Consider the following 26,585-nt stretch of genomic DNA (forward strand, 5'->3'; position numbering starts at 1 on the left):
ATTGGCCTGCATGGGTCAGGTGATCAGGTTGTTTCGCTTCGCACTGGCTCCCTGCATATTCCTTGATTATAATATTAACCCTATTATTGTGAATGCAGCATGGGTCTTATGTATGAACGTTTCTTAAGCGTCACAAACATCACTGTCTTTCACAGAAAGACTTTATTACGTTTGTTTGTACCCAGAGCTATTTAACATACTAACAGAAGTGCAGTTGAACGCTCGACTATCCCAGCATGCTTTTTGAATGCGCTTGTTTTTTTTTCTCGCTCACCGCGTCCCGTAAAGTAACCTCCCTTCTTGTTTCTCTCCGTGTTGTGTCCTCTCTGTTGCAGAGGCTGCTTTACTATCCCAATCCCATGTAAGACCACTTTCTTGTTCCTTTTCCTAAAAACAAACTGAGGTCGTTATATGAGAAGACTTTAGTTTTGCACAATTTTAAAAGTCCTTTTGTTTTGTTTTTCTTTTGTAAATTTTTAGCGTACTGTTCCTTGTATATTTCCCAATGAAAAGACTGTTTATTTTAATTTATAATCTATTTAAAACTTGTACGCATAAAATAAATCCATTTTTAACTCTAAAAGTTTGTTTCTGCCTTTTTGTCTGCCGATTCACTGAGCTTCCTGTGTAACCCACAGCCGTCCCAAAGTGTTTGTATTCATCAGTGCAGTGATGAAAAATTCTATACAAATATTTTACTGCCAAGCAATTAATATGAAACGCAACACTATCACAGGTCAGCGCTCAATTAACCGTGTGTTAAAATATCACATTCACAAACACAACCTTCCACATTTTCCCCCCACACTTTTTAACTTCACATCCCATGATTTAAAGCATTGCAACGTCAACTTTTTAAAAATGTATTCATTTATTTTTTGCTAAATATTATTTTGGTACATACATCAGACCCATTTAAAATTATGTCTGAATTCTTGTATAGTCCAACTCAACTTGGTTCTTTTGGGTCTTTTCTATCCTTTCCTTTTATCTTCTTTTGGGTACTGCATTGCCTCCTATTTTGAACTCAAATATTACAGAATAATCATGAGTAAAAAGACTGAATTTTTAACCTTCATGTTCTGTTGAGGTTGACATGATAATGAGAAAATATACATTTGTGTGTCAGGTTATAAAAGGTATATTTATTGAGCTCTTAAAAACCCCAAACAGAGGATAAGGTTTAAATTGATTGAATTTATTCATATCCATGAATTTTTATGAATTTCACGAATTTGGCTCATTTAAAACCTAAATTGCAAATATTTAAAAAAAAACTTGTTTTCCTTTATTTTAAAAAAAAATTTAACAAAGATTCACAGGGTCAAAAATGAATGAAAACATCTATGACAGCATCTAGACATGCTATGTCTTTAACTCATTTGACAGACAAAAATGCAGTATTGAGTGCATTATTCAGCATTTACATGAATGACAATCATGTATTAGAGGGAAAGCTAAATACATTATTATTATTAATAATTATATATTATATAATTATTATTATTATGTATTATTTCGCTAAATAGCGAAAGATAAAAACTATTGTAAAGCATTAATTAAAACAGCCGTTCATATGGACTAGATTTGACTGTCCCTCAAGGTTATAAGTCTGCTTAACATTAAATAAGAGATGAGAAATGAGTTAAGTCTAATGAAAGTTGCAAATACCTTATACTGTCATTCAAACTGGAATTCAGCTTTTACAAGCCATTGAAATAGTCATCAACTAAAGTCTGCCTGTAACATTTTATTAGTTATAAATGTTCTCTTCTAGGGACTTTTATGTGGTATATAATACCATGAATAATCATAATAATAATAATAATACCATATAATAATAATTAAAACATTTACTTTACCATTGTTATTATTATGTGGTAATAATAATAATAAATGTCAATTTAATAAAAGTAACTAAATTCAATTGATTTGAAGGTTATGTTGTAATAATAATGAGGATGTAAATTAATAAAGTAATTTTTGTTAATAATAATAATAATAATAATAAAGTAACTTAATAAATTAAAATAATAGATTTGAAGATTGCATTTTATTATTATCATCATTAATTCTTATCAATAAAATTAATCAAGTAATAAAATTAATGTATTTTCTCATCAGTTTATTATTATTATTTAGTAATAATAATAATGATAATAATAATAGTATTAATATAATCAAGGTTTTATTTATTTATTTATTCATTTATGTATTTATTTATTATGTGGTATTAATAATAATAATAATAATAATAATAATAATAATAATAATACAAATTAAAAATTTGTAATTAAAATAATACATTTATTATTATTATTATTATTATTATTAGTTGTTGTGCTGGTGATGTACAAGGTACGTAGTCATTTCTCAACATAAAGAGCATGACAGCAGAAGTCCAGTTTATGAGTTGAGTTTTTCACGTGTGTGTGCGTGGACCCCGCAGGAGCCGAGTCAGACTCCAGAACTCAGAAGTGTTTGTGGAAGCCCAGCGCTCCGGCTGAGAGTACAGAGCTGCAGGCCCTCTCAAACTCAACAGAGCTCATAAACATGAGGTCGGTTCATAATACACACCACAAATGTGAATGTGGAATCATTTACCATGACATGGAGCTATAAAATGTACACTTGTATTCTCTAGTCACGTGTGTTGTCGGCCATTATGAGACCGAGCGATACTCTTACTTCATTATTTCCACTTTATCATGAACATTTCTAACTTAAGCATTAATAATCAAATATAATTCTAATTAATAATCATGATAAAAACATTTAATTAATAATAATTATTTTAAAATGATAATTTGTGTGAAAGCTAATTGTAAAAACACAATCTATCTAATACCGCATGCCTTTAATGCCCATATTTTTTGTAGTGAAGTCAAAGATTCATCTAAAAAGCCCGACCCTGATTCTGCACCTGCAAGTCTCGATTCTCAACCGCAGAAAGGTCAGTGAAAACCTCTGTATGTTAGTTATATTTTCCTCACAGTTTTACTATTTCACAGGATCTCATAATATTGCCTTACACGTGTCCAAAAGCATTTTGGGGCCATTGTAAAAATCACATATCCAAGGGCCCATCCCTTTGATTTCTACATTATTTACTAGCTCAAACGTGTTGATTTTACACACTTGCGCTATCATTAGTGGAACTACAGAATAGTGAGCTATTAAATAGTGGATGTTTGGAAGCCGTGTTCGTCTCTGGGTTTCCTGCTGGGTTCTCGTCTGTCTTTTGAATGAGGTTAATGTTATTAAATGATCAATGTCACTTTAAGGGTTCATTCTGATGTCTTCTTTTCATCAGTGAAACACTCCACTGCAAAAGGAGAAATTACCAACAAAAACTACCTCTGGAGGAAGAAAATTCGATCCAGTAAGTATCATTCTTCCAGTGTTCCATGAAAAAACAACCATGGGAACCTTCAAACATCCTTCCCATTGAGCTTGTGTTGCCAGGGCATCTCAAACTATAGGTTGAGTTTCTATGTATGAGTTATTTTTCTGCTCAAGGTTGTTAAAGAGCTCGGAGTCTGTGTGTCTCGACTGAACGCTTAACCTTGCTTGTTGTAGTGGCTGTGATGTCAGGTGCCACACGTGCGCTAATCTGATTCTGAATTCATGTGTTCGTTAATCCTCACTGGATTAATATCAGGCGTCATACATGTTCTATTTATAAAAGCTAATGCTGCTTTTTGTCACGCCTCAACATATGTTCTTCATTATTAGAGCTCAATTTCTTTATATTTAGCTCTGAAGTAAATGACTGATCTGAAACTAAAACTGTGAAGCAACTCTGAAAGCTGCAGTATAGAAATAGTTTGTGACAACTTCACATAAAACTGTTTTTGTTTTTTTGATGCTGGTCATATCCAGCCTCTTCTCTAGAGGGCGCTGCTGGTCTGTTTCACAGCTATTGATTCGGACCATACAAAAGCAATTACAATCTGTTCTGCAAATTTTGAGCGTTGCACTATAATATGTAGTTATTAGCATAATTTAGCCATCGTTTACAATGTCAGATTCCTTGCGGGAATAACTTGGCCAAAATGGATGAATTAAAATTCTGAGAGTAATTAACCAGATTGAATGCTGAATTTCACTAATTAATTTGTTTCTAACTTTTAAAAAATTTTACTGAATAATAATCATTAAAATAATATAATGATTACTATTATTGTCATTATCATTCTTTAATTTAACAATTAAATTATAAAATAATTATGATCTAACAACAATAGTAATAATAATAATTACAATAATAATGATTATTTTTATTTATTTTATGAATTTCACTACTGTTTCTCATTTCTCATCTGAATTTATTATTATTATTATTACATGATTTAACAACAACAACAATAATGATGATAGCTATAAATAGTAATAATATTACTATTATCATGTATTGTTTCCAAATTTTAAAAAACACTGTTATTATATATGTTATGTGATTTAATAACAACACTAATTTATTATGAATTTAGCTATGAAAAAAATTGTGCTGGTGATGTATGTACAGACATTTTTAAGCTAGGTAGCCATTTCTCAACATTGATAGAATGATTATTATTAGTAGTACTGGTAGTAGTGGTCTATTCATTTAACCATTATTGATGTTCTTTATTACTATTAATGTTCATTAGATCTGTGATTACTTCTCAAAGCTCTTTTGTGGCATCATTTCCTCACCCAGCCCTGCCCCTCGTCCTGCTTAAGAAATTTCACCGTGGGAAACCAGACGATAAAACTGAAGCCCCCGGCAAGGAAGATGGAGACTCAGACTTTGAGGAGATCCATGAATCTGTAAACCGATTTTCTTTCACTTTTTTTGTCCATCATTCTGTCTCATCACGTCTCTCTCCCAATAATCAGTCATTGCATCCAGCTATTAGGTGGTTTAGTTTATAAATTGTTTGATTTGTCACTGTTCTTAAATTCCTACATCCATGAGCTGTTAAAGATAGTCTTTTCTCACACAGCTCTCCCCAACAAAGCCTGGAACACAGACCACAGAGTCTGACTGCCCCCTACTGGAGGACAAGAACTCAACAGCTCTTGATGAGATCCCAAAGATCCCTCTATATCGCGCACATTTTCATCCTGAAACCCCAAACCCCAGCACTTCCTCTCCAGAGCCTGTCTTCCCAGCCGTTCCCTCAGAGGCGAACTCCGTCAGCCCCAAGAAGAAGCTCACGTTGTCTTCATCCGAGAAGGAGAAGCTGCTCAACTGGGAATTAACCACACCTGGAAAGCCCTCAACTTCTGAAGAGGAACAACATGACAGGACCTCTACGAATCCTCGAAACGATCAACCGGAACCAGAAGCTCCACCGAAACCAAGCCGTCCCCAACCTGAGCCCACTCCTCCACTCTTCGGCTTCCAACAGTGGGCCAACAGTCTCCGGAAGTCCTTCTCCTCCAGCAAAGGGAGCAACCCTGTGGTCCTCAGGAGAAACCGACCTTTGAAAGCTAGGCCGTTGTCCGAGGGCTCCTTCAACCTCAGTGGCTTGCTTGGCAGCAGTGTTCAGAGCAACCAGGATGAGGATCACAGCTGCATGTCTACGGATGAAAGTCAGTGCCGAGCGAGGACTGGAAGCGAGCTCACGACGTTACTGGAGCAGGTGGCTCTCGGATCCAAGAAGGGCACAAAAGATGACATGGCCTCCTTACCACCCAGAAAACTCAATTTCTTCTCCTCCCTGCGCATTAAGAGGAGCGAAGGAGCAGAGAAGAGCAAAGGAGACGACCAGAAAGACATCTTGACTATTCTTTCCAGGTTTAGAAGCAAAGGTAATTGCAGGTTAAAGTGATCTTTAATGCTTTTCTGCTGTTTAATTGTGGTTTAAAATCAATAAATATAATGATATAGGAAAGCAAAAAGTGTAAGAGGTAGAATGTTCTGCAGGAACACGTCGACTCTTCTGAACATAACCGTCACCGTCATCATGCATATGTAAGATATGTGAGTGACTGTTGGAAATCAGGAATGGTGTGAGAACATTGTGCTTGGTATGTTTTTCACCTTCAAACCAAACTTAAGTCTTTAAGTTTAAATCCCGTCTGGCTAGCGCTCTTCCCATAATGTTTTGAACTCATTCGACCACATAAACGTTTACACTATGAAAGCAATCCTGTCGAATGTGTGTTCGACTACCTCGGGAATGTTTTCGAAAACTCATAATGTTTTAGACCCCGTTTACACAGCGTCGTCCACTTGATATTGGATTGATGAATATGCTTCTTAATACCAGGTGTAAACAGGGCCTTTGATAAAACTATAAAATGAATTTCTATTTTCGAACGGTGCAGACAGATTTAATGGGAAATTGCATACATATGTCATACGCCCGCCCCACGCGTGTCACGTCATCTCAGTACACAGAGAAAAGTAGCTGTGGCTAAAAAGAAGCTTCGCTCAGGAAGAGTGAAGCTGAAAGTTTGTTTATAAAAAGAAAAATTGACCATGGATCTTAAAATGCAAACCTGGTGCCTCGAGTTGCATTCATCCGGATGAAGCACAACCAAAACAATGTTCTTCCACAAGATCCACGCACTTTTTTGAATTTATTTTTTAATTGCTAGAGTGACTTGCATGAGTTATATAGTGTAGCTTTAAATAAATCTAGTGTTTACTTGACCCTAGACGATTAACGTCAGCACTCTTTCTCACACGCTCCTCGTTTCCAAGTGACAAGTCACATGACGTACGGCGTGTGCACAAACGCATCGCGCTGCTTGTGTTAACTTCATTGTTATTATATGCAGCACCGTTATCTCTATTATAATCTCCCACCAGCTTTCATTATATTCCCTGCATGCAATAGTCAGGTAACTGTGGAACATTGCACTTTAATCTTGTGATGTATCAAAACGATATTCATTCCACGTTGTTGGCAGCACAATGTTTTGATGATATAGTGATACAGTTTCATAAATGTAATTTCAAACAATGGATCGATTCTGATGCACAAATCTGTTTCACGTACATTCATGTTCAGCATAACATTATAGAGTGCTCCAGGGAGGACATACTTTTGTAGGCCAAAAGAAAGTTAGCATTTCAGAACTTCTCAGTTTATCGTCCTGAAGTCAATGGGTTTTTGGGTAAATGCATGAAATAAGGTTTGTGGTTAACGCAACACAAGCTCAAGATATTTTCACTTCATATTTTATGACAAATTCAGAACATCAGTAATATGTTTTTTTTAAAGCTTTTAAATTTGTGTTGGCCTATAACATGTATTATTATTATTAGTATTATTATTAGTATTATCATTTAATCATTATCATCAGACATTGGTTGGTTTGGTTTATTTATTTACTTACTCGTTGATTTATTTCCGTATTGACTGATAAATCCCTATTTTTCAAATGTGCCTTGACCTAAAATAATAATTAACAGCTTAACTATTATTATTATTAAATAACATTTTGTTGTTTTTATTATTATTATTTATTTAATGATTTTCAGCTGATATTGTATATTTATTTTTTATTTACTTATTTATTGACTGATAAATCCCTTTTTTTTTTTTAAATGTTCCATGACCTAGAATAGTAATTAACATTTTGTTTTTATTGTTATTTAATCATTATCGGTTGATTGATTTATTGACACAATTTTTATATGTGCCTTCACCTACAATAATTAACACACTGTTGTTGTTGTTACAATCTGCTCTTATTTGTTTATTTTGGTATTGACGGACACATTTTTTGACCTAAATCATAAAAGCAAATGTTGTATCCACAGCTTCTGCTCCGCAACCACAGCAACAGGAGTCTAACTCATCCAGTGAGGAGGAACATGACCCAGACTCACAGAGGGTAAACTAATGTTATTGCAACTCTGTGTGCAATCTTCTACAAATTTCAAACACAAAGCCCAGTTTGAACCATTACTTTTTTTGCTCATTATATGCTATAAAGACTGACAGTGGCAACTCACAGAAGAAAAAGGAGAAAACCGCAGTCCAACAAACCAAGAGAGATCAGCTGAAAAGACTTCACAGGGCTCAGGTATACCACACACAAACACATTTATACAACTACTGTAAATGAGTCACCAGAGTGCTATTGTATTCCAATAAATATCAAGCTAGAGTGATAACCCTTGTTCAGCATAAAACGTATTTTTGCATTTTTAGAATAAAAAAAATCACATTTATGAACTGCTCTTTGAGGATGTTTTCAGATTTTGTCAGATTTATCCTCTTTCTGGGGACATTTTCCCATAAATTTCACTGCAAAATATGGCTGCTTTAGAAGCATACATATGAATCGCATATATTCCAGTTAATCAGTGTATATTGGGGTTGTCTGGAATGATTGGCAGGTAATCCAAAGACAACTGGAGGAAGTTGAGGAGAAGCAGAGAGCTCTGGAGGAGAGAGGTGTGGCTCTGGAGAAGGTCCTCAGAGGAGAAACTGGTACGGGATATTCTAACACAGTCACACATTATTACATCTGGAAATATATTATTTAAAGTGCCTCATTATCAGTCCCATTGTCCTTACATGTCCCCCGTCTCCACCCACTCACTTTGTGATGGTGATATGATTATTTAAAGGGGTGTTATGACACTTATGACTTTCATTTCGGTTGCTGACAGCTATACAAATGAAGCGCGCAATGCCGTTGGTCTATCAAGCATGCAAACTTGAGAAATATTTTGCAGTCGCGAACGAGATTTCACAACCTTAAACAATCCATAGACTTGTTCTTTAATTCATTATTATATTATTGTTAACTCTATTGGTTTTGTTTTACCCTGTTTATTTCATATTTCGCACAGGAAGTCAGCAGGGAGTGACTTGATAGGGTGTCTCTGTGTGTACTTCCGGTTTCTCTTCTCAGATTGATTTGATAACGACAAACTAAGACTTGCATACAATATGATCTTTCTTTTTAGTTTTTTAATTTTTATTTAAAATGTTAGAATTTAAAAAGATTTTGTATAATTGTATTCATATATATATATGTATATATATATATAGTGTATATGTGTATATGTGTGTGTGTGTATTTTTTATTTTCAGATTTGTTTTTATATTAATGTTTTATTTCATTGTATATTGTCAATGCATTGTGATTGTCCATAGAAAGATTTTGAACCACAACATAAATACTACGTGAAGACTAACCCCGGATCTATATGGCATATACACAAAGACAACAAATAATGCAAATAAACTGCTGCCTTATTGTTTGACTTTTTTTTTTAGAGGAGGAAAATTAGAGATTCAAATAATAGTGATTTGCATTCAAACTAAATGGCCATTTAGAATCAAATATTATATTGAAATGACTGCAGAGGTAATGGGTTCTGTAAATAGGGCTAGAAAGGGAAAAGTGCCTCCGAAATGAGCTGAAAATGTGATGTTTCATTATTTCGGTGAATGTTGATCTACGTGGGGATTATTAAAGGCAACAAGTCGTTCTGATGAAAAAAGCCCAATCGCAACAGCCTTTTAACGTACTGCATAATGAGTTTATAATCATATTTTGAAAGCTCTAAGCACTAATTATAAGGACTGTAAATAGAATTTTAACATCTCTTAGAAATCCATTTCTCCTGCTTCCTCATAGAAATTCCTTTTTTGACATCCTAAAACCTAGACAGGCATTGTTAGATATTAAGAAACCGTATGAAACTACTAATGCACTAGGAAACTTTATTCCTAGATCAGATCTATAGTTGAAGGTTTCCATTCTATTATTGCATAAAGAAAGCAAATCTCTTGCTTTAAGTATGTCGTGATATCTTATGCCTGGCCTCGGTCTCGGTCTTCCACAACGCTATAAGGATGCAGGCGGTATAGAAGACGTCCCTTGTGTAAAGTGGACAGCAAGGATACAGTGTGTCTTCTATCAACCGACTTCATTGCGGGCAGCAGAATTCTATTAATAAATGCATGGGGGTGAATCTTTTGTGACCTGCCACACTCCATTGTTCGGCATGTTTACGTGTCTTTGTCAGGATAATTGTGTTAAGATGAGGGGCTGTGGGGTGTGCATTTTTTGATGAATAGGTTCTTTGTTAACTGACATTTGCAGCCTCCAAATGGATGGAGAGTGGAAGTATGTAGTAAACAATGCTCTGAAACTGTCAATGTGGGAGACTAACATTGTGGCACTATATTAGACAATTAGCTACATTTTAGTAATAATGTAAGCAAAAATATTTATAATGTATAGAAATTGCTTTGTGCAAGGACATTCTCCATAAATATATTTTATTTTTAAATATTTATTTTTGTATTGTTTTATTTTATTAGTATTTGAATATTATAATATTTTTTAATATATTATGTTTTATTTATCAATAGTATATACTGTGTGTGTATATGTATCTATGTGTGTGTGTGTGTGTGTGTGTGTATGTATGTGTGTATATATATATACACACACACACACACACATGCATACATACATCTATACAGTGGTGGCCAAAATTATTAGAACGGTAAGATTTTTTAATGGATTAAAAGAAGTCTCTTCTGCTCACCAAGGCTTCAATTATTTGATCCAAAATACAGCAAATTATCACTACTGTACAAAAGTTTGGGGTCAGTAAGTTTTTTTGGGTTTTTTTGGAAAGAAATTAAATTAATTAATTTTATTCAGCAAGGATGCATTAAATTAATCAAAAGTGACCATCTAGACATTTATTATGTTGCAAAAGCTTTCTATTTCAGATAAATGCTGTTCTTTTGAACTTTCTATTTATCAAAGAATCCTGAAAAGAAATTGAACACAACTGCTTTCAACATTGATAATAATAATAAATGTTTCTTGAACAGCAAATCGGCATATAAGAATGAAGTAATGATGCTGAAAATTCAGCTTTGATCACAGGAATAAATTACATTTTAAAATATATTTATATAGAAAAGTTATTTTTAATTTTTTAATTTTTAATTTCACTATATTGCTGTTTTTGCTCTATTTTGGATCACATAAATGAAGCCTTGGTGACATTAAAACATTAAAAAATCTTACCGTTCTAATAATTTTGGCCACCACTGCATATATAAATTATTTTTTTAGAGTTATCACAAATGACTGGAAAAGGACTTATGTTAATTATGTGGACATTTTTCATCAGAAGCTTGAGTCTCATATTGTACACTGTCAATCAAATGTTCAAAATTCTAATCGTATTCAAATTTGGCAACATCACAGGGCTGAGTATATTAGTTGTGTTATAGCAGATGCCAATGTTCAGTAAATTTGGTCTATCTCGTGTTCACAGGCGACGACTCCACCGATGAGACCGCGCTGCTACAAACCTGGTTCAAACTGGTCCTGGAGAAGAACAAACTGTCCAGATATGAGTCTGAACTCATGGTCTTGTAAGTACTGTGACTCTTCTAGATTTTTATCAAGGTTATTGTACAAGTCTTATACATGCTCTTGTCCCTAGTGCTCAAGAACTGGAGTTGGAGGACACTCAAAGTCGGCTCCAGCAAGACCTGAGACAGCGAATGAACACCGAAGGTTTGTTACGATATATACAGTACACTACAGGTCAAAAGTTTGGAATAATTACGAAAAAAATGTTTTAATGTTTTAAAAAAAAAAGTCTCTTATGCTCACCAAGGCTGCATTTATTTGATGATAATAATAAAGTAAAACAGAATATTTTGAAATATTACAATTTAAAATAAATATTATTTTGAAATATTTTACAATGTACTTTATTCCCGTGATGCAAAGCTGAATTTCCAGCATCATTACCCCAGTCTTCAGTGTCGCATGATCCTTCAGAAATTATCCTAAAATGCTGATTTGCTGCTTAATTATTATTTATGATAAATTATTAACAATGGTTCTTAATATTATCACTGTTGAAAATATTTTTTTCAGGATTCTTTGATGAATGAAGTTTAAAAGAACAGTGTTTATTTGAAATGGAAATAGTCACATTCCTGCTGATTAACATTTTTGTTTTTTTACTTAACCCAAACTTTTGAATGGTTGTGTATCACGGTTTCCTCAAATATTATTTTTTTTTTGAAAAAAAACGTTTTTCAATATTGATGATAATACTAAATGTTTCTTGAGCAGCATATTAGAATGATTTCTGAGGATCATGTGACACTGAAGACTAGAGTAATGATGCTGAAAATTCAGCTTTGCATCACAGGAATAAATTATATTTTAAAATATATTATAATAGAAAACAATTATTTGAAAAAGTAATAATATTTCACAATATTTGTTTTTATTGTATTTCTGAGCGCATAAATGCAGCCTTGGTGAGCATAACATTTTGAAAAAAGATAAGGTTGAATGTTGTCAACTTTAGATGCATTCCATGTTAAATGTGAAAACATTTATGTCTGTGAACCAACTTTTTGGATATTGGATTAGATAATTGGTTTGTTAGAGTGAAAACATATTGTAAGTGGAAGTGCATGAACTTGTGAACAGGAATTGATAGCTGCAGAGGAAGGTGATAGTGTCTTCATTTGCAAGTCAATGGTTGGTCCCTCAGCCTCCGGCAAACACAAGTTTATTTTAGTTCTTCATGGTGGTGAAGCTCACCGTTTACCACTGAGACATGCAGCGTTAAGCCACAGAACACAGAGGTGTCATTGTGTAATAATTATGGTTATTATCATACAATATATGATGTTATTCAAAAGCGATTAAACATGAGGGAAATGTTATGTGGACAATATTTGACTTGATTATTGCTGATGATAGGCCTGTCTTTGTATTCCCTCAACATCCAGACTGCGAGAAGAGTGCGAGCGAGCTGGTGGAGGAGCAGAGTCTGCTGGTGGAGATCATGAAGGTGGTGGAGAGAAGAGATAAACTGGTCAGTCTGCTGGAGGAACAGCGGCTGAAGGAGAAAGCTGAGGACCGAGATCTGGAGAGCATGATCCTGTCGAGAGGCTATCAGTTCCACTGGACCTAAACTCCTCTGCTAGAACTAGAACAACTGCTTTAGACTTAATGGGAGATCTTGAACAGACTGCAATACACTTGTTTATTCAAACCCAACTTAATGCTGCCTTTTGTGTTCTTCAAAAGAAATAAACCTAAAACCAAAACACGTGTCTCTTTACTAACTGAAAATATTTCCAAACACAGTTGCACTGGTGAGCGGACTGACTACACATTTATTCACACTTGTATTTTTATAGTTAAAGCAGTTTTTTCTTTACTTGTTTGATTTATCTTATGTTTTTGTTAAAATTCTTAATGAATGTTTGTTCAGTTCTTCAGTGAATATTCCAATTGATGCCAAAGTTTAATGGCAGTGATAAAGTGGGTTTGTTTCTATCTCGCAATGAACAAGATATCTTAAGTGACCTTAAATATCAACTATTTCTGAAGTAAAACCAAATGTCATTGTTTCAAGAATCAAGAAGTGCTTAAGAAAATGTACAAATGGCTCTGGTTTTAATCTTGTCTGTCTGTTGCCTTGTGTAATTTATTTAATAAATGTAAAAATAATGAGTGGGCTCTCCTTTTCTCTTTAAAAAAAAAACCTGGAAACTAACACTAAAATATTTGTAATAATATTTATGTTTCTGTATTTTATAAAATATTAACAGGAAAAATATCAATTTTCATAATTATTTTCTGAAATGTATATAATGTAATGGGCCTTTATAAAATCATTTTATTTTTTCCAAATGTTCATTTTCATACAATTAGATGTTAAATAATATGCCTATTAAATAATATGCCAATTAAATGCTACATTTCTATGCATTTATATATAAAATATTAACTTTTGAAAAATGTAAGAATCTTACATTTTCAACATCTAATTAAATTTTGCTAAATTAGTTTTCTTTTATTTCATTATTTTGTTCGTTTTATTTATTTATTTAATTTTTTGGCTCTTTATAGCTCGAGTCTGTAATAATAACATTGCAGTCTTGTATGATATGGCAGCTCACTACGAATAACTTTCTGAACAGTATCCCTCAGGAAAGAGGGTGGGATCAAAGGAAAAGGGAAGCTCGTTTTAGAAGGCTGGGCAAATAGCTGGAATTCCGTTTCCGTTCCTGTTCCTGGGATTTTACGCACTCCCTCAGCGGGGGAAATCACATATTATTTACACTTTTCTGCCCCTGACTGTTACTGATGGCTTCTTCCCCGCAGAAATCTCCGTCTTCTCCCAAGTCGCCAACTCCAAAGTCTCCGTCCTCCAGAAAGAAAGATGACTCATTTCTGGGAAAACTTGGTGGGACTCTGGCCAGGAGAAAAAAGGCGAAAGAAGGTAGATTGAGCTAAAAAAAAAAGAGTCTATTTTGCGAGGAGTGATTTTTTGCGCGTTTTAAATACTGAACAGCTGATCTAGTCATGACCGTTTCGCTTGAAAGTAGCCTACCCAAGTTGCCGCATAACTTCAGAAGTATAAATAATTCCCTCCTTCAACGGACGAGCGTTTGTTAATACTGTCAACATCTCGGTTTCTTGTGTAGGCTATATTTAAAAAAAAACCTCAAAAGAAACGACAACTGGGTGTGTTTAAAGTAGCGAGAAATATAATGTTTACACTAAAGTTTGTGCCGCTTTTTAGCGATGTTTGGACGAATCGCTCTTTTGAGTCGGATCTTTTCAATGAATCATTTCACTAAATCGGCCCTTGTGCTTCTGTAACGCAGTTGTATCGACTCATTGAATCGAAAACCTTCTCTTTTGAGCATGTCTAGCTCGCCCTAAAACCGATTAATTGTCAATTGATTTGAATTGGGGGCGAAAATTTATTTCCAAGTTATTTTGGAAAGGCAAAAAGCAGAAATGTTAGATTTAGATCTAAGCGATAGATTATCAAACCGAGTGCAACTGTCAACTTGCAAAAGTAAAAATTGATTTATTTTCTCTGTAGGAAGATTTTATTATAAACAATCAAAGACAAACCTATACTGTGAGCTTTGAGGTTGTTGCTTCTGATGAATCGGTCAGACCGCATTATTTCTTATTTTGTAAATAATGTTTAACAGTGGAATTCCTTGTGAAAAAACTACAATACCCATGATTTTGCAGAGAAGCTCCACCAATCAGAGAATCAAGACAAGCAAATTGCACCACAATATATATATATATATATATATATATATATATATATATATATTACACACACACACACAGCATATGCATGCATGTTTTGCATAAATGTTAAATTTATTGTTTCTGTATACATAATCAACCTTTAAATCAATAGCTTTATATTTATCCATTGTTTTTATTTCATTTGTCTTTACAATGCTTCATGGGATTGTAGTTCTTTCCATCATTAAAGCTGTTAAGTATACAGTTTTGTGCCTTTGTCTTTTTGTCAGATTTTCAGAACAAAATGTGTTGTTGTTTTTTTGGTTATTCACCTCGTAATTGACCTTTTGTGATTCACCATGGCAGCTGTTTGGTTTGGGTTTTGGCTTCTAACTCTTAAGGCTTTTTCAAAACCCCTGTTGGAAAACTACTTCCTTAACCAAGGCCACTGAAAAAGTGAGTGGAGACTGTTGCACTCTACTGTGTTCAATAACACACAGATATCATAAATGTGTCACATCCACGCATAGTGGTTCATTTAAGATTTTAACATTAGTTATTCCAAAATTTATTAGTAATTTTTTATGATCCTTTTTGGCACATAGCACTTTAAAGTATTCACCTTGGAGGCATGATTATAAAAATTCTTTCAAAATCTTCACCCACACCTAAAAATGACTGAGTCATCAAATCGTCCTGATGAAAACCTCTAAACTATAGTCTTAAGTAACAATAATCAGCCTTTTTATAGTCTAAAAATCTCACGTTGGCACATTATAAAGTGTTCTTAAGCTCTGTCTTCAGCTAACACTCAGCTTTGGTAGTGTTGTTCTAACCATGTAAGGTATTCTGTCTGGACGAGGCTTGAGATTGTTATTGTACAGGAATGAGAGCAGTCATCTCAGCCTTGAGACAAGAACAGCTGCGAAACTGGACCACAATACCCAATAAAAATCCTGACAACTTCTGGTGATCCACATCCTTAACAAATAAAAATATATTAGTTTTGTTGTTGTCCTCTTATCCAGTAAGTAAATTAGTCTGTGTGCCGCTACCCTTTACATTCAAGTGTTTCTTCTGGGTTTGCACGATTCCCAGAGTGCACTTCTGTAATGATTGCACGGCATCCATCAGCACTTGCAAGGCCGTTTGAGAGGAAGACGCAGCTGAGCCTTCGGATTCTCCGACTGCCTATTTCTCCGTCTTGTATTCACCCACGCACAGGACTGTGATCCGGATGGGTAATTGATGTAGGATTTTATTTTTAAATGGGCTATTTCATAAAATGCAGTGAACTTTGTGGTTATTGCTTTAGTTGTAATTGAAAATATAAATTACACAGGATTACTACTACAACTTAAATGGTTGGTGAAAAAATGTGAACATTTAGTCACCTTTCATGTCACTCCTATATGCTGTTTTTTGTTTTTATAAAGAATTGCTATTCTCTCCGAATAATGACATGTTTCAGCTTCAAAGAGTGCAAAAAGCACCATAAAGGAGAGATCTTCTGGTGAAGTTCTTGTTAATGACTAATATTTCTGAAGACATTGTGGTGCTCATTGTTAAACATCCTCCCAGGCAGTCACCCATGTTAATCTCATCGCTCCCCATAATACAAGTTACATGACATCTTTGTCGTGCCGTTGGATTGGAAGCACCCCTCGTGTCAGCGAGAAGCAGCAGCAGGAGAGCAGCTGTGCGTGAGGTTGAGAGGGTGTTGATTAATAGGATATCGTCCTCCATGGGAGGCCTCTGGAATCCAGCACAGGATGTTCGCATCCCCATAATCAGCGCTGTAGACAGTGATGCATGCTGGGTTGCTGTTGGAGCGAAGAGCTGGAGTCTTTGGTTTTTCTCAGAGGATGTTGAGATAGCGACGTTTTCCTTAAGTCTAATAAATGTAGGATTTTTTAAACATTTTGATCTGAAAATGAGCCGTGATGATAGTGTTGTTGGTGGTTGCCAGGGTGTTGCTAAGGTGTTTTTTGTCATTTCTTGGTAGTTGCTTATTGAAAACTTATCATGATGTCTCTGGTGGCTAAATAATATTATTTATAGCACAAACAATAATATTTAATTTAAATCTGCAGTCTATAACTTTTTTTGTGATCAAAATGTACATAATGAGTACATCTTGAATCCATTTTCCAAACCGTGTTTTTGTCTTATCCTGAATCATTATGGTAAACTATATTCGGACTATTTTAGACTGGTACAGGTCGTCCCGCTGCGGAGTAGCCCAGTACCTGTGTGACTCGTCATAGACATAAACAGAGAGAAGTAGCTCCGGCTACAATGTTCTTCCGCAAGACGCATGCAGTTCTGTTTATTAACAGCTAGAGCACCAAAAGTTACAGACTGCAGCTTTAATATTGTTTTGTTGTATTTATTTAATCGGGTCGTTAGATTTTTTTGAGATAAGTCTCTTATGCTCACCAGTTTATTTGATCAAAAGTATAGTAAAAACAGTAATATTATGAAATATTATTACAATTTAAAACAACTCTTTTCTATTTGAATATAGTTCAAAATGTACTTAAGCTGAATTTTCAGCATCCCCATGATTTTGCAGAGAAGCTCCACCAATCAGAGAATCAAGACAAGCAAATTGCACCACAATAACTCTTAGTGACACTCTAGTCTTCAGTGTCACATGATCCTTCAGAAATCATTCACTGATATGCACTGATATTAAAATTACATCACGGAGACGTATATTTGATGTGCGTTTACGTCTGGAAGATGTATTTTTTAGAGTGTATGCTCATCTGCAATATGTCTATAGAACGTTTCCTGTCAGATGTCAAATAGACGTTTAGAAAATGTTTTTAAGATGTTTATGATTTAGAATTTATGTAAAACTTCTTAAAGACATCTATCAGATGTTAGTAAACAGCAGATGCTTTCCAGATGAAGTGATCTTTAACAGACATCTTGCAGACTTAAGTGTGCTATCTGGGATATTATCAATGTTGAAAACATTTGTGCTGCTTCATATTTTTTTCAGTAGTCTTTGATAAAATGAAATTTCAAAAAACAACAATTATTTGAAATAGAAATCTTTTGAAACCTTATAAAACAGCAATAACAAAAGGAATAAAACACTCGATTTCATTTCTCTTTGTTATTTTTTTGGCCACTGTATTCAGAAATAATTTGTTACCTCTCACCCGATGTGTCCTGCCTCCTATAGTATCGGAGCTGCAGGAGGAGGGGATGAACGCCATTAATCTCCCGATGAGTCCCACACCTTTTGAGCTTCATCCTGAGGACATCATGCTAGGTACTGAACCCGTAGCCTGATTTTTCAATTGATGCTCCCTCAGGTTAATAATAAGCCCTTACACCTTCCTCTCCCTCTTTCTGTCTTTCTCTTTCTCTCACAGAGGAAAATGAAGTCCGCACTATGGTGGACCCAAACTCGAAAAATGACCGAAAACTCCAGGAACTCATGAAGGTTTGTGTTTAAAGCCAAAATGTCAATTCTGTCATCATTTATTCACCCATATGTCTTTCAAAATTACACTCTTGATTTTGCCTAAATTAGGTGCTTATCGACTGGATCAATGATGTTCTGGTTGGGGAAAGGATCATTGTGAAGGACCTGGCTGAAGATCTCTATGATGGACAGGTTCTCCAGAAGCTCTTTGGTACAAATCTCTGTTTATTCTTTATGGCTTCTTCTGATTGGTTTTATTTGACTTGACCTAGCCAAGCAAGTTCTACCTGGACTCCTTGAGATCCACCCCACATCACTTTTCTGATTTGGCCTTGTGTTTCTGTCCTGTAGAAAAGCTTGAAGGTGAGAAGCTAAATGTTGCAGAGGTGACCCAATCTGAGATTGCCCAGAAGCAGAAGCTGCAGACGGTTCTTGAGAGAATCAATGACGTGCTGAAGGTCTCCACCAGGAGCATCAAGTGGAACGTCGACTGTAGGTCCCTAGAGCTTCCACTTCATTTGTTCAAATGATCCTAAATAAGACAAGACGAGTGTTATGTGATGTTAAATATGGACCTGGCCTAAAGTGTCCACTTAGACATGCTGTGGTGCACAAAATGGCTTTACAACAAAGTAAAGTCTGTTTAAAATGCTATTGATGGGTGTTTCTCGTAGCTTTGAGTTTCAAAGGCTTGGAAAACACTTAAGGTGATGCAACAGTGAATTTTAGTGGATTTCAATCACTCTACTTATGTGGAAGAGACACTAAAGAGATTGCAGTTCATTTTATGAGGCAGAAAGATTTATGCGCTAATGATTTTCGCATTAAATGGAGGAGAACATCAATCCTGTGTCCTTAAGTAACAATTCACAGATCTGAGGATACTTTTCAGCTTGTTTCCAATACTGGTTTTAATGCATTCAAGGAATGTTAAGATTTAAAGTCGGCATGAAATGGAAGTTGCGATAGTCTTTTCTTTCCTATTCTTATGTATATCTGAGTGAAATTACTAAAATGTAATAAAAATGTAGGGCGGGTCTTAATTTTGCCCATTGAAAATTGATTGGATGGTTGTGGTTTACTATTGCTGTGATGTCATGTGAATGACAGGTTGCTCCGCCCTCGCGTCAGTAAACGCGCCATTAGAGGGAGGGGAAATTTTGAGTAAAGATAACGAGGGCACACAAATTTTGATAAAATGATGTGCACGGATAAATAATTTATAATAAACAATGCAATATTTCATAAAGAAATAAGAATTATCAGTTGATTTCATGGTGACTTTCTTTTTCTTTTGTTTTTTGCTAGCGGTTCACGCTAAGAGCATTGTGGCCATCCTTCACCTGTTGGTGGCGGTTTCACAGCACTTCAGAGCGCCCATTCGCCTCCCTGATCATGTGTCCATTCAGGTGGTTGTGGTCCAGGTATGTAGACTCTGTTTTAGACTGTGATGCTAACTGCTAATAAATCTTTGTTTTTATTTGCGTTTAAAACGCCTTCTGATGAACTTTTCATGCAAATTCTTCTCACAAATCTCCACAAAATCAAATAAAAGGTACATTTGTTGATGTTGACATACCAATTATTGTCAATAAATTTAAGGAAAGAAAGCAAGTCATAATAGAAAGTGCAGATGAAAGCTGATTAGCTGTATTTCATCTGTATTTTGTCATGTTTCCTTTTGATATTTTCTTGCTTTACTTCAATGTTACAAATGATAATAGTCAATATTTTCTTGCAATCATTGGATACAGAATTAAATATGGAGATCTAGTTAATCATCCCCAATATCTAAAGCTTATTATCCTCAGTAACTATTGCTAGCTTGCTGATGTTGATGCTGTGATTTTTAAATTTTTCATTTGTGTTGCTCTCTGTTTTGTCTTCCTTTTGATATTGAGTCAAATAGAGATGGTTGCAGTCCTCAAAGTTTCTGTAGTCAGTGAAAACTTGGAAATATTTGAAATCTCAGATATTTAATTGACTTTAATCTTTCTAAAAAAAATGTAAATGTGCGTATAATCAATTAAAAACTTAAATATCAATCATAAACAATTTTTTTAATCAAATTATTCTTAAGAATCAATATACAGAAATCATGAACAACTGGGAAAATCATAGAAATTAATGGGAAAAAAAGTGAGAATCCCGAATGCCAAAGCTGTTTCCAATTTGTTTTTATTTGCATAATTTAACAGTTCATGAGGAGAATGGATTATATTAAAATAAGTGGTCTCAAATTTTATCGTCTTGTAATTCTCTCGTTGTGCCTGACTAGAGGAACTCATTGTTTTCCCATAACAGATATTTTGATATCAAACGATGGTGATTTCTTAAGTGTTGATATCCAATCTGTTCCCTTTTTCATTTCCCTTAGAAACGAGAGGCCATTCTCCAATCCCGTCAGGTTATGGAGGAGATCACTGGCAACACGGAGTACGTCAATGCTGCACCCCTCATTTCCAAATGTCATCCCCATTTTTTTTGCCAATATCAGGGTTTAATGATCTTTTGCATCTTTTGGAATGATTCCTTTCGTATGTTTCAATCATTGTGCAGTAGATCACTGATTGCAAGATGGCGTCTGGGTTAGTCTATAGCGCTGTTTTGTCACCCTTTGTGTGGAAACACACGCACACATACATATGTTCACAGCTGACTGTAGAGCGGTCCAGCAGGCACCTGGCAGCTGGGGAGATAAGTGTGTGTTTGTGGAATACTTCCTGAGGCTGTTATCACACACACAGTAACTGCTGCTGCCCAGGCTGATTAGAGAGTGAGGAGGAGGGGGCCTCATGGGGAGAAAGCCCTGTCCAGGGCAGTCCCAGACTTGCCTGATCAATTTGATCACCCTTCCACACGCCCAAATAGCAGCTGACTTTCTTTTTTTTTTTTGCCTGGATTTCAGTGACTGTAGAATTATGAAAGATAAATGACTTCCCATGCTGTACAAGAGATTAATGAAATGCATAGCATGCAATAATGCACTGATATTAAAATTCTTGCTGATACCGATAAGCCAATATTTTTTTTCTGTTATGACCAAATGGTTGATATTAAAATTCTACACTATTGTCTAAATAAATTTTAAAAGTGCTTAAAACAAAAAGAATCATTTTAAATCCTGAAAATTGGATATTAATTTTGAGAGTTGCTAAAGATTTCATTAAACTATGTTATTAAATCAGTGTTTTTAAAGATTAACTTTAATCGAGCATTTAATGATGGCAAAGAGGAAATGAGCATGAACATTTAAATATGCAATATCATTAAAAAAAACTCTAATATCAGCCAAAGACTGCTATGTTACCGATATATATCATCTCCACTAGAGTAGCTGGAATTATCATGTGATGTTTTTCTAACCGCATATTCAGTCATAATTGAGTGGAGGTGTTCTTTGTTCATAGGGCATTATCTGGCAGGCATGGTAAGTATTAATTTTAAATTTATATAATTTAGATGTTATATACACACACACATATATATATATATATATATATATATATATATATATATAAGCAGCACAACTTTTGACAAATTGATAATTATCAGAAATGTTTCTTGAGTAGCAAATCAGCCTATTAGAATGATTTCTGAAGGATCATGTGACACTGAAGACTGGAGTAATGATGCTGAAAATTCAGCTTTGCATTACAATGATAAATTACATGTTATAATAAAATATTTAACTGTTATTTTTAAATTTTGATTGTAATTTTTGATAGATACATGCAGCCTTGGTGAGCTTATAAGAGAAAAATGTAAATCTTACCAACCCCAAAGCTTTGAATTGTGTAAATGTTTCAGTTGTTTTCTAATACATGGATGTATTCTTCCATGCAGAGCGTGATGCTTTTGATACCTTGTTTGATCATGCTCCTGACAAGCTGAATGTCGTGAAGAAGGTATGAAAGAGCACAAATATTAGCTGAATTCACATCCTAAGACAAGCCTGACTACATATGCATCTGTTTTCCACAGACTCTAATCACCTTCGTCAACAAACACCTGAATAAACTGAACTTGGAGGTTGCTGAACTGGATACACAGGTAACAAACACATGGATCAACACAATAAATATATACTGTGACTGTGGTAAATTAAAGCGCCAAGCCATGAGAAATCATCCGTTACAGTGGTTTTATAAAATGGTAGCAGGAACAACTTGATAAAAGGGTTATTCGTTCAATAAATTGAATGAAATTACAGTTCTGTCATCATTTATTCCCCTTCGTGTGACATGCCACAGTCCATTTACCTCTTCCAGTCGATCTTTTACATGGAACTAAAATGGGAACTGAAGCTTTCAATCTTCAAAACAGACACAAAAACTCCATGAAAATAGCATTTAAAGTAGTTCATTCGATTTTTTTCCTTCATATTTCAAGTTTTCTGAACCCATATGATAGCTCTGTGTCTATATACTGAAATTTAAGGCGCTATTCTTAACTAAAAAGGTAGTTCATTAGCTTATATGCAGGCTGTTTACGGTTTAATTATTTATTATAATTATTTTTCAGGATTCTTTTTGATTAATTTAAAGGGATAGTTCACCCACAAATAGTTCACCCTCATGTTGTTCCAAACCTTTATGAATGTCTTCCTTCTGTTGAACACAAAAGAAGATATTTTAAAGAATGTTGATAATCAAATAGTTGATGGTAGCCAATGACTTCCATGAGTCCCGTCAACAGAAGAAAGAAACTCATACAAGTTTGCAACAACATGATTGTAAGTAATGACCAGATTTAAATTGTTTGGGTGAACTATCCCTTTAATGCATCCTTGCTGAATAAAAGTATTATTTCTTAAAACAGAACTCTGTTTTATGTAATTTTGCAATTTGGCGTGTACGACAGGATTGAGTTGTTCTGACTGAGGCGTGTTTGTAGTTTGCAGATGGTGTGTATCTGGTCCTCCTGATGGGACTTCTAGAAGGATACTTCGTCCCCCTCTACAACTTCTTCCTGACCCCTGAGAATTTTGACCAAAAGGTATAAATTCTAAGTACATGGGCGGTTAACGTGCTTCAGTGTGGAAGGCCATCCTGGTGTGCTGTGTTGAGTGTTATCGTGTGGGGGTGGTGCTGACAGTCAGCCCAGAGTACAGGCTGCTCACCTGGGTCACATCCAGCAGGCCTGGCCCGTGCCAAATGGGCATGTTGCACCAGGATGCATCTGTAATCTGCCTCTGCACAGGAAACGGATAAGTGGTGTGATGTGTGGCTCCCTTCTAATATCCAGTGCTTGTGTGTGGATTTCAGAGATAACTGCTTTAGGTCCTTCTACAGTCCAGTTTTGGGAAATCACTTCTTTTTCTTTTTTTTTTAAATGCGTACCCCACTTTGTACTACTTCAAGGTGTCAAAATATGGTTTATTGTTTATCTGCAGGTTCATAATGTGTCTTTCTCCTTCGAGCTGATGCAGGACGGTGGCCTGGAGAGGCCCAAACCCAGGCCTGAGGGTAATTATGCCTTTGTTTTCTGCTAATCCTATCATTGTAATTCTGTGGTTGACAATTCTCAAATGTTGCTCTTTTAACCTGAAAGTTAATTTCTTAAATGCCTTGCATATGGAAGTTTCAGAGATAATTGTAAAATATTTCAATTACATTACATTAAAAACAGGCCTTTCTTGCTGTAAAATTTATTTTATTAATATAATCTATATTTTTTGTTTGCAGTATATCTCATACATAATTGTCAGTTTTTGAATATGAAAATAACTTTTTTTAATCAAAATGATTTAAAAAAAAAGTTTAGTTAGTTGGTTGGTTAGTACTTTTTCCTTTTTCTATGTGTTTGTATAAAAGCTTTTGTTCTCAAATGTCAAAATGAGTAATTTTTTTTTCCTCTGTTTTGTTCCAGATATTGTGAATTGTGACCTAAAATCAACACTTCGAGTTCTTTACAACCTTTTCACCAAATACAGACACGTGGAATGAGTCGAAACGGGTAACCTGTTTATGGGATAACGAGTTTTTATGAGGCTGACAAGCAAAATATGCTATTAATTATTTTGGAGTATTGTATAATACCCCTATACGGCTAATAATTGTGTCTAGGTGTCATCTTGATGGATGTAAAAAACACTAAAAAAAAAAACACTATGCATACTAATGTTTTTTTAATGAAACCCATCCATTCCTCAGATGATGCAATGAAGTCTAGCATAACTTCGGCTTTTATTTGTGGAAATGTAAAAGCAGTTTAATCTGTTTTGAAATGTATTCATTCAAAAAATATCCAGCTTGCACTACATTATATCACATAAAACACTATATTCTCTTAAGTCACAGTATTTGCTTATATTATCAAGTGAGTGTCAGGCCAAATAATTGTCTGTTTCACTACATATCTTAATTTGTCATGCTTAGTCATGATGTATGTGCTAATGTTTTTAAATCTGTCCACTTGCGTAGTCTATCTGCATCAACAAAAAAATGTTGCCACACAAATTTGTCTCAGACTTCATAGCAATTAATTTATTTTCTTACGTCTTAAAACATGGTGTCTTGGATCATTATTGTGAAAAATGAAAAACGGATTTAATTAGCGTTCGCGCAACATTTGGTGGAAGCTACAAGAAAATAATTTTCTATACCTTGTTTTGGTTGATATCATTCCAGTAGCATCATTTGTAAAACTCAATGTTCATGTTTTATCGGCACTTGAAAATGTTACAAAATCTACATTAAACATGGATGAATCATCTAGCCCATTGTGATCTAATTTCATCTTTCCATTCCACGGCTGCATTCTTGAGTGCTGTACTTTAAGCCGTCTTGTCACTGATAGACTCTGTTCACTTCACTCACTGGAACAGATGCTTACGGCGTTCAAAATACCGCAGGGATGACCGGCAGACATGGGCCCTCTTTGTCCTTGTTTAAGTGGAAGGCTGTTTGGGGGTAATTTACTTCCATTCAAAACTATCCACGTCCACATGGGGAACCGGTGCTTGAAAAATCGCTTTAACATTCTTTCAAAATGGCTGCAAATCGAAATGACGGTCTAATTTGGTCTTGACAGACTCCATATACTATATGCACTGTATTTTGTTTTGTACTTTATAACAACCAATAAATATAAACATTCTAATACGGAATATCTGTTTTGAGACATCTGAACACATACTGTTGGTTTAAACCGGAGAAAAATACTCTAATCTTGGATGGATTTTTCTAGTCAGAATGGATGGATTTCCTAGAAAATGACTTTTCTACCTGAAGCGTTGAAAATCTTGTGCCTGCTTTAGAAAATTTCTGATCTTTATGTATAATAAGGTTTTGAATTTCCTAAGGAAAAGGTGAGTGGTGCTTGTCAAGCACGATTTACTGCAACAATTGGGCGTTTCTATGCTGTTTCTAGTGGTTTCCTATTGGACAAAATCAAGAGACTCCAGCCAAGTCTCTGATATTCTGGCCCCCTTTTAAATGCAAGCCTATATGGTGTTCTCACCAATTTTATGGTCCCTCAGTCAAATGTGGGAAGTCTATTTTCTACTGTCAATAGTGTAGTGTTGGTCAATGTGGTGAATTTTTATGCGTGAAAAATCCTGTTGCAAAATGTGCATGGGAAATTGTTTTCTGTGAAATTCCTAATGACAGCTAAACAAACCTTGTGTTTCGATGCATCACTTATGTCTAGCACAAAGGGAAAGTTGTTACAATACATTTTAAAATTGTCTTCCATAATGAAGATTCAAGATTGAATATGATTCACTTTATGTAGCTCTGTTTGTTTTAGATATGTGAAAAGAACATTACAAATGAACCATATTGTATAATATTATGCAATTTCCACATATTCTGACTTCCTGTTATCCCAAAAGCAGGTGATTAGTGTAATCTAAGGGGGGAAATTACAAAAAGGACACCTGGGTAATTGACTGATCTGTGTGTAATGTCCTGAATTGTCGTGTTGCTTCCATTAGTTTGCAATTATTTTGCTCTTCGTAACATTTGTTCTCTTTCTCTTAAACATTTGATTTCTTTAATTCTCTTGCCTCTCTCCACCTTTTTTTTTCTTCTTTTTTTTTCTTTTTTTTCTTCTCATGAAGGTTCGGACCCTAGTGTGTGGATTTTCAAAGTTATGCTGGCCTGAAATTCAG

The 26,585-nt window shown here is 34.8% G+C and overlaps 2 protein-coding genes across 14 annotated transcripts in view; both read left to right on the plus strand.

Annotated features, from left to right (window-relative positions):
- The window catches only part of mical2b (microtubule associated monooxygenase, calponin and LIM domain containing 2b), a 46,541-nt gene extending 33,062 nt beyond the window's left edge, over positions 1-13,479 (plus strand). For 7 of the 13 annotated variants that reach the window (XM_077210602.1, XM_077210596.1, XM_077210597.1 and 4 more), the window contains 11 exons: positions 2,450-2,558; positions 2,880-2,953; positions 3,314-3,382; positions 4,703-4,812; positions 4,989-5,799; positions 7,763-7,836; positions 7,939-8,028; positions 8,345-8,438; positions 11,264-11,363; positions 11,435-11,508; positions 12,750-13,479. In XM_077210602.1, the coding sequence (XP_077066717.1) occupies positions 2,450-2,558; positions 2,880-2,953; positions 3,314-3,382; positions 4,703-4,812; positions 4,989-5,799; positions 7,763-7,836; positions 7,939-8,028; positions 8,345-8,438; positions 11,264-11,363; positions 11,435-11,508; positions 12,750-12,934 (1,790 nt within the window). In that variant the 3' untranslated portion in view covers positions 12,935-13,479. Of the gene's footprint in view, positions 1-335; positions 584-2,449; positions 2,559-2,879; positions 2,954-3,313; positions 3,383-4,702; positions 4,813-4,988; positions 5,800-7,762; positions 7,837-7,938; positions 8,029-8,344; positions 8,439-11,263; positions 11,364-11,434; positions 11,509-12,749 lie in introns of those variants that run through there. The other 6 variants (XM_077210603.1, XM_077210605.1, XM_077210607.1 and 3 more) reach the window with 1 other exon arrangement.
- A 484-nt stretch (positions 13,480-13,963) lies between these two features.
- Positions 13,964-25,188, plus strand: parvaa (parvin, alpha a). The gene is made up of 13 exons (XM_077210609.1): positions 13,964-14,251; positions 18,224-18,313; positions 18,417-18,487; positions 18,578-18,680; positions 18,821-18,961; positions 19,778-19,893; positions 20,847-20,905; positions 21,880-21,899; positions 22,316-22,377; positions 22,454-22,522; positions 23,366-23,467; positions 23,865-23,937; positions 24,341-25,188. The coding sequence occupies exons 1-13, from the start codon at positions 14,116-14,118 to the stop codon at positions 24,415-24,417; spliced, it is 1,119 nt and encodes a 372-aa protein (XP_077066724.1). The 5' UTR covers positions 13,964-14,115; the 3' UTR covers positions 24,418-25,188.
- The last annotated feature ends 1,397 nt before the right edge of the window (positions 25,189-26,585 follow it).

The sequence above is a fragment of the Siphateles boraxobius genome, unplaced genomic scaffold, assembly GCF_051911475.1.
Source record: "Siphateles boraxobius isolate OS27281-9 unplaced genomic scaffold, OSU_SipBor_1 65, whole genome shotgun sequence".
NCBI lineage: Eukaryota > Metazoa > Chordata > Actinopteri > Cypriniformes > Leuciscidae > Siphateles > Siphateles boraxobius.

Excerpts from the sequence above, each read along its gene's own strand:
- parvaa (XM_077210609.1), top strand. The coding sequence starts at position 14,116 with ATGGCTTCTTCCCCGCAGAAATCTCCGTCTTCTCCCAAGTCGCCAACT. Across the intron at positions 20,906-21,879 it reads GAGATCACTGGCAACACGGA|GGCATTATCTGGCAGGCATG; the intron begins GTACGTCAATGC and ends CTTTGTTCATAG. Across the intron at positions 23,468-23,864 it reads CTGAGAATTTTGACCAAAAG|GTTCATAATGTGTCTTTCTC; the intron begins GTATAAATTCTA and ends GTTTATCTGCAG.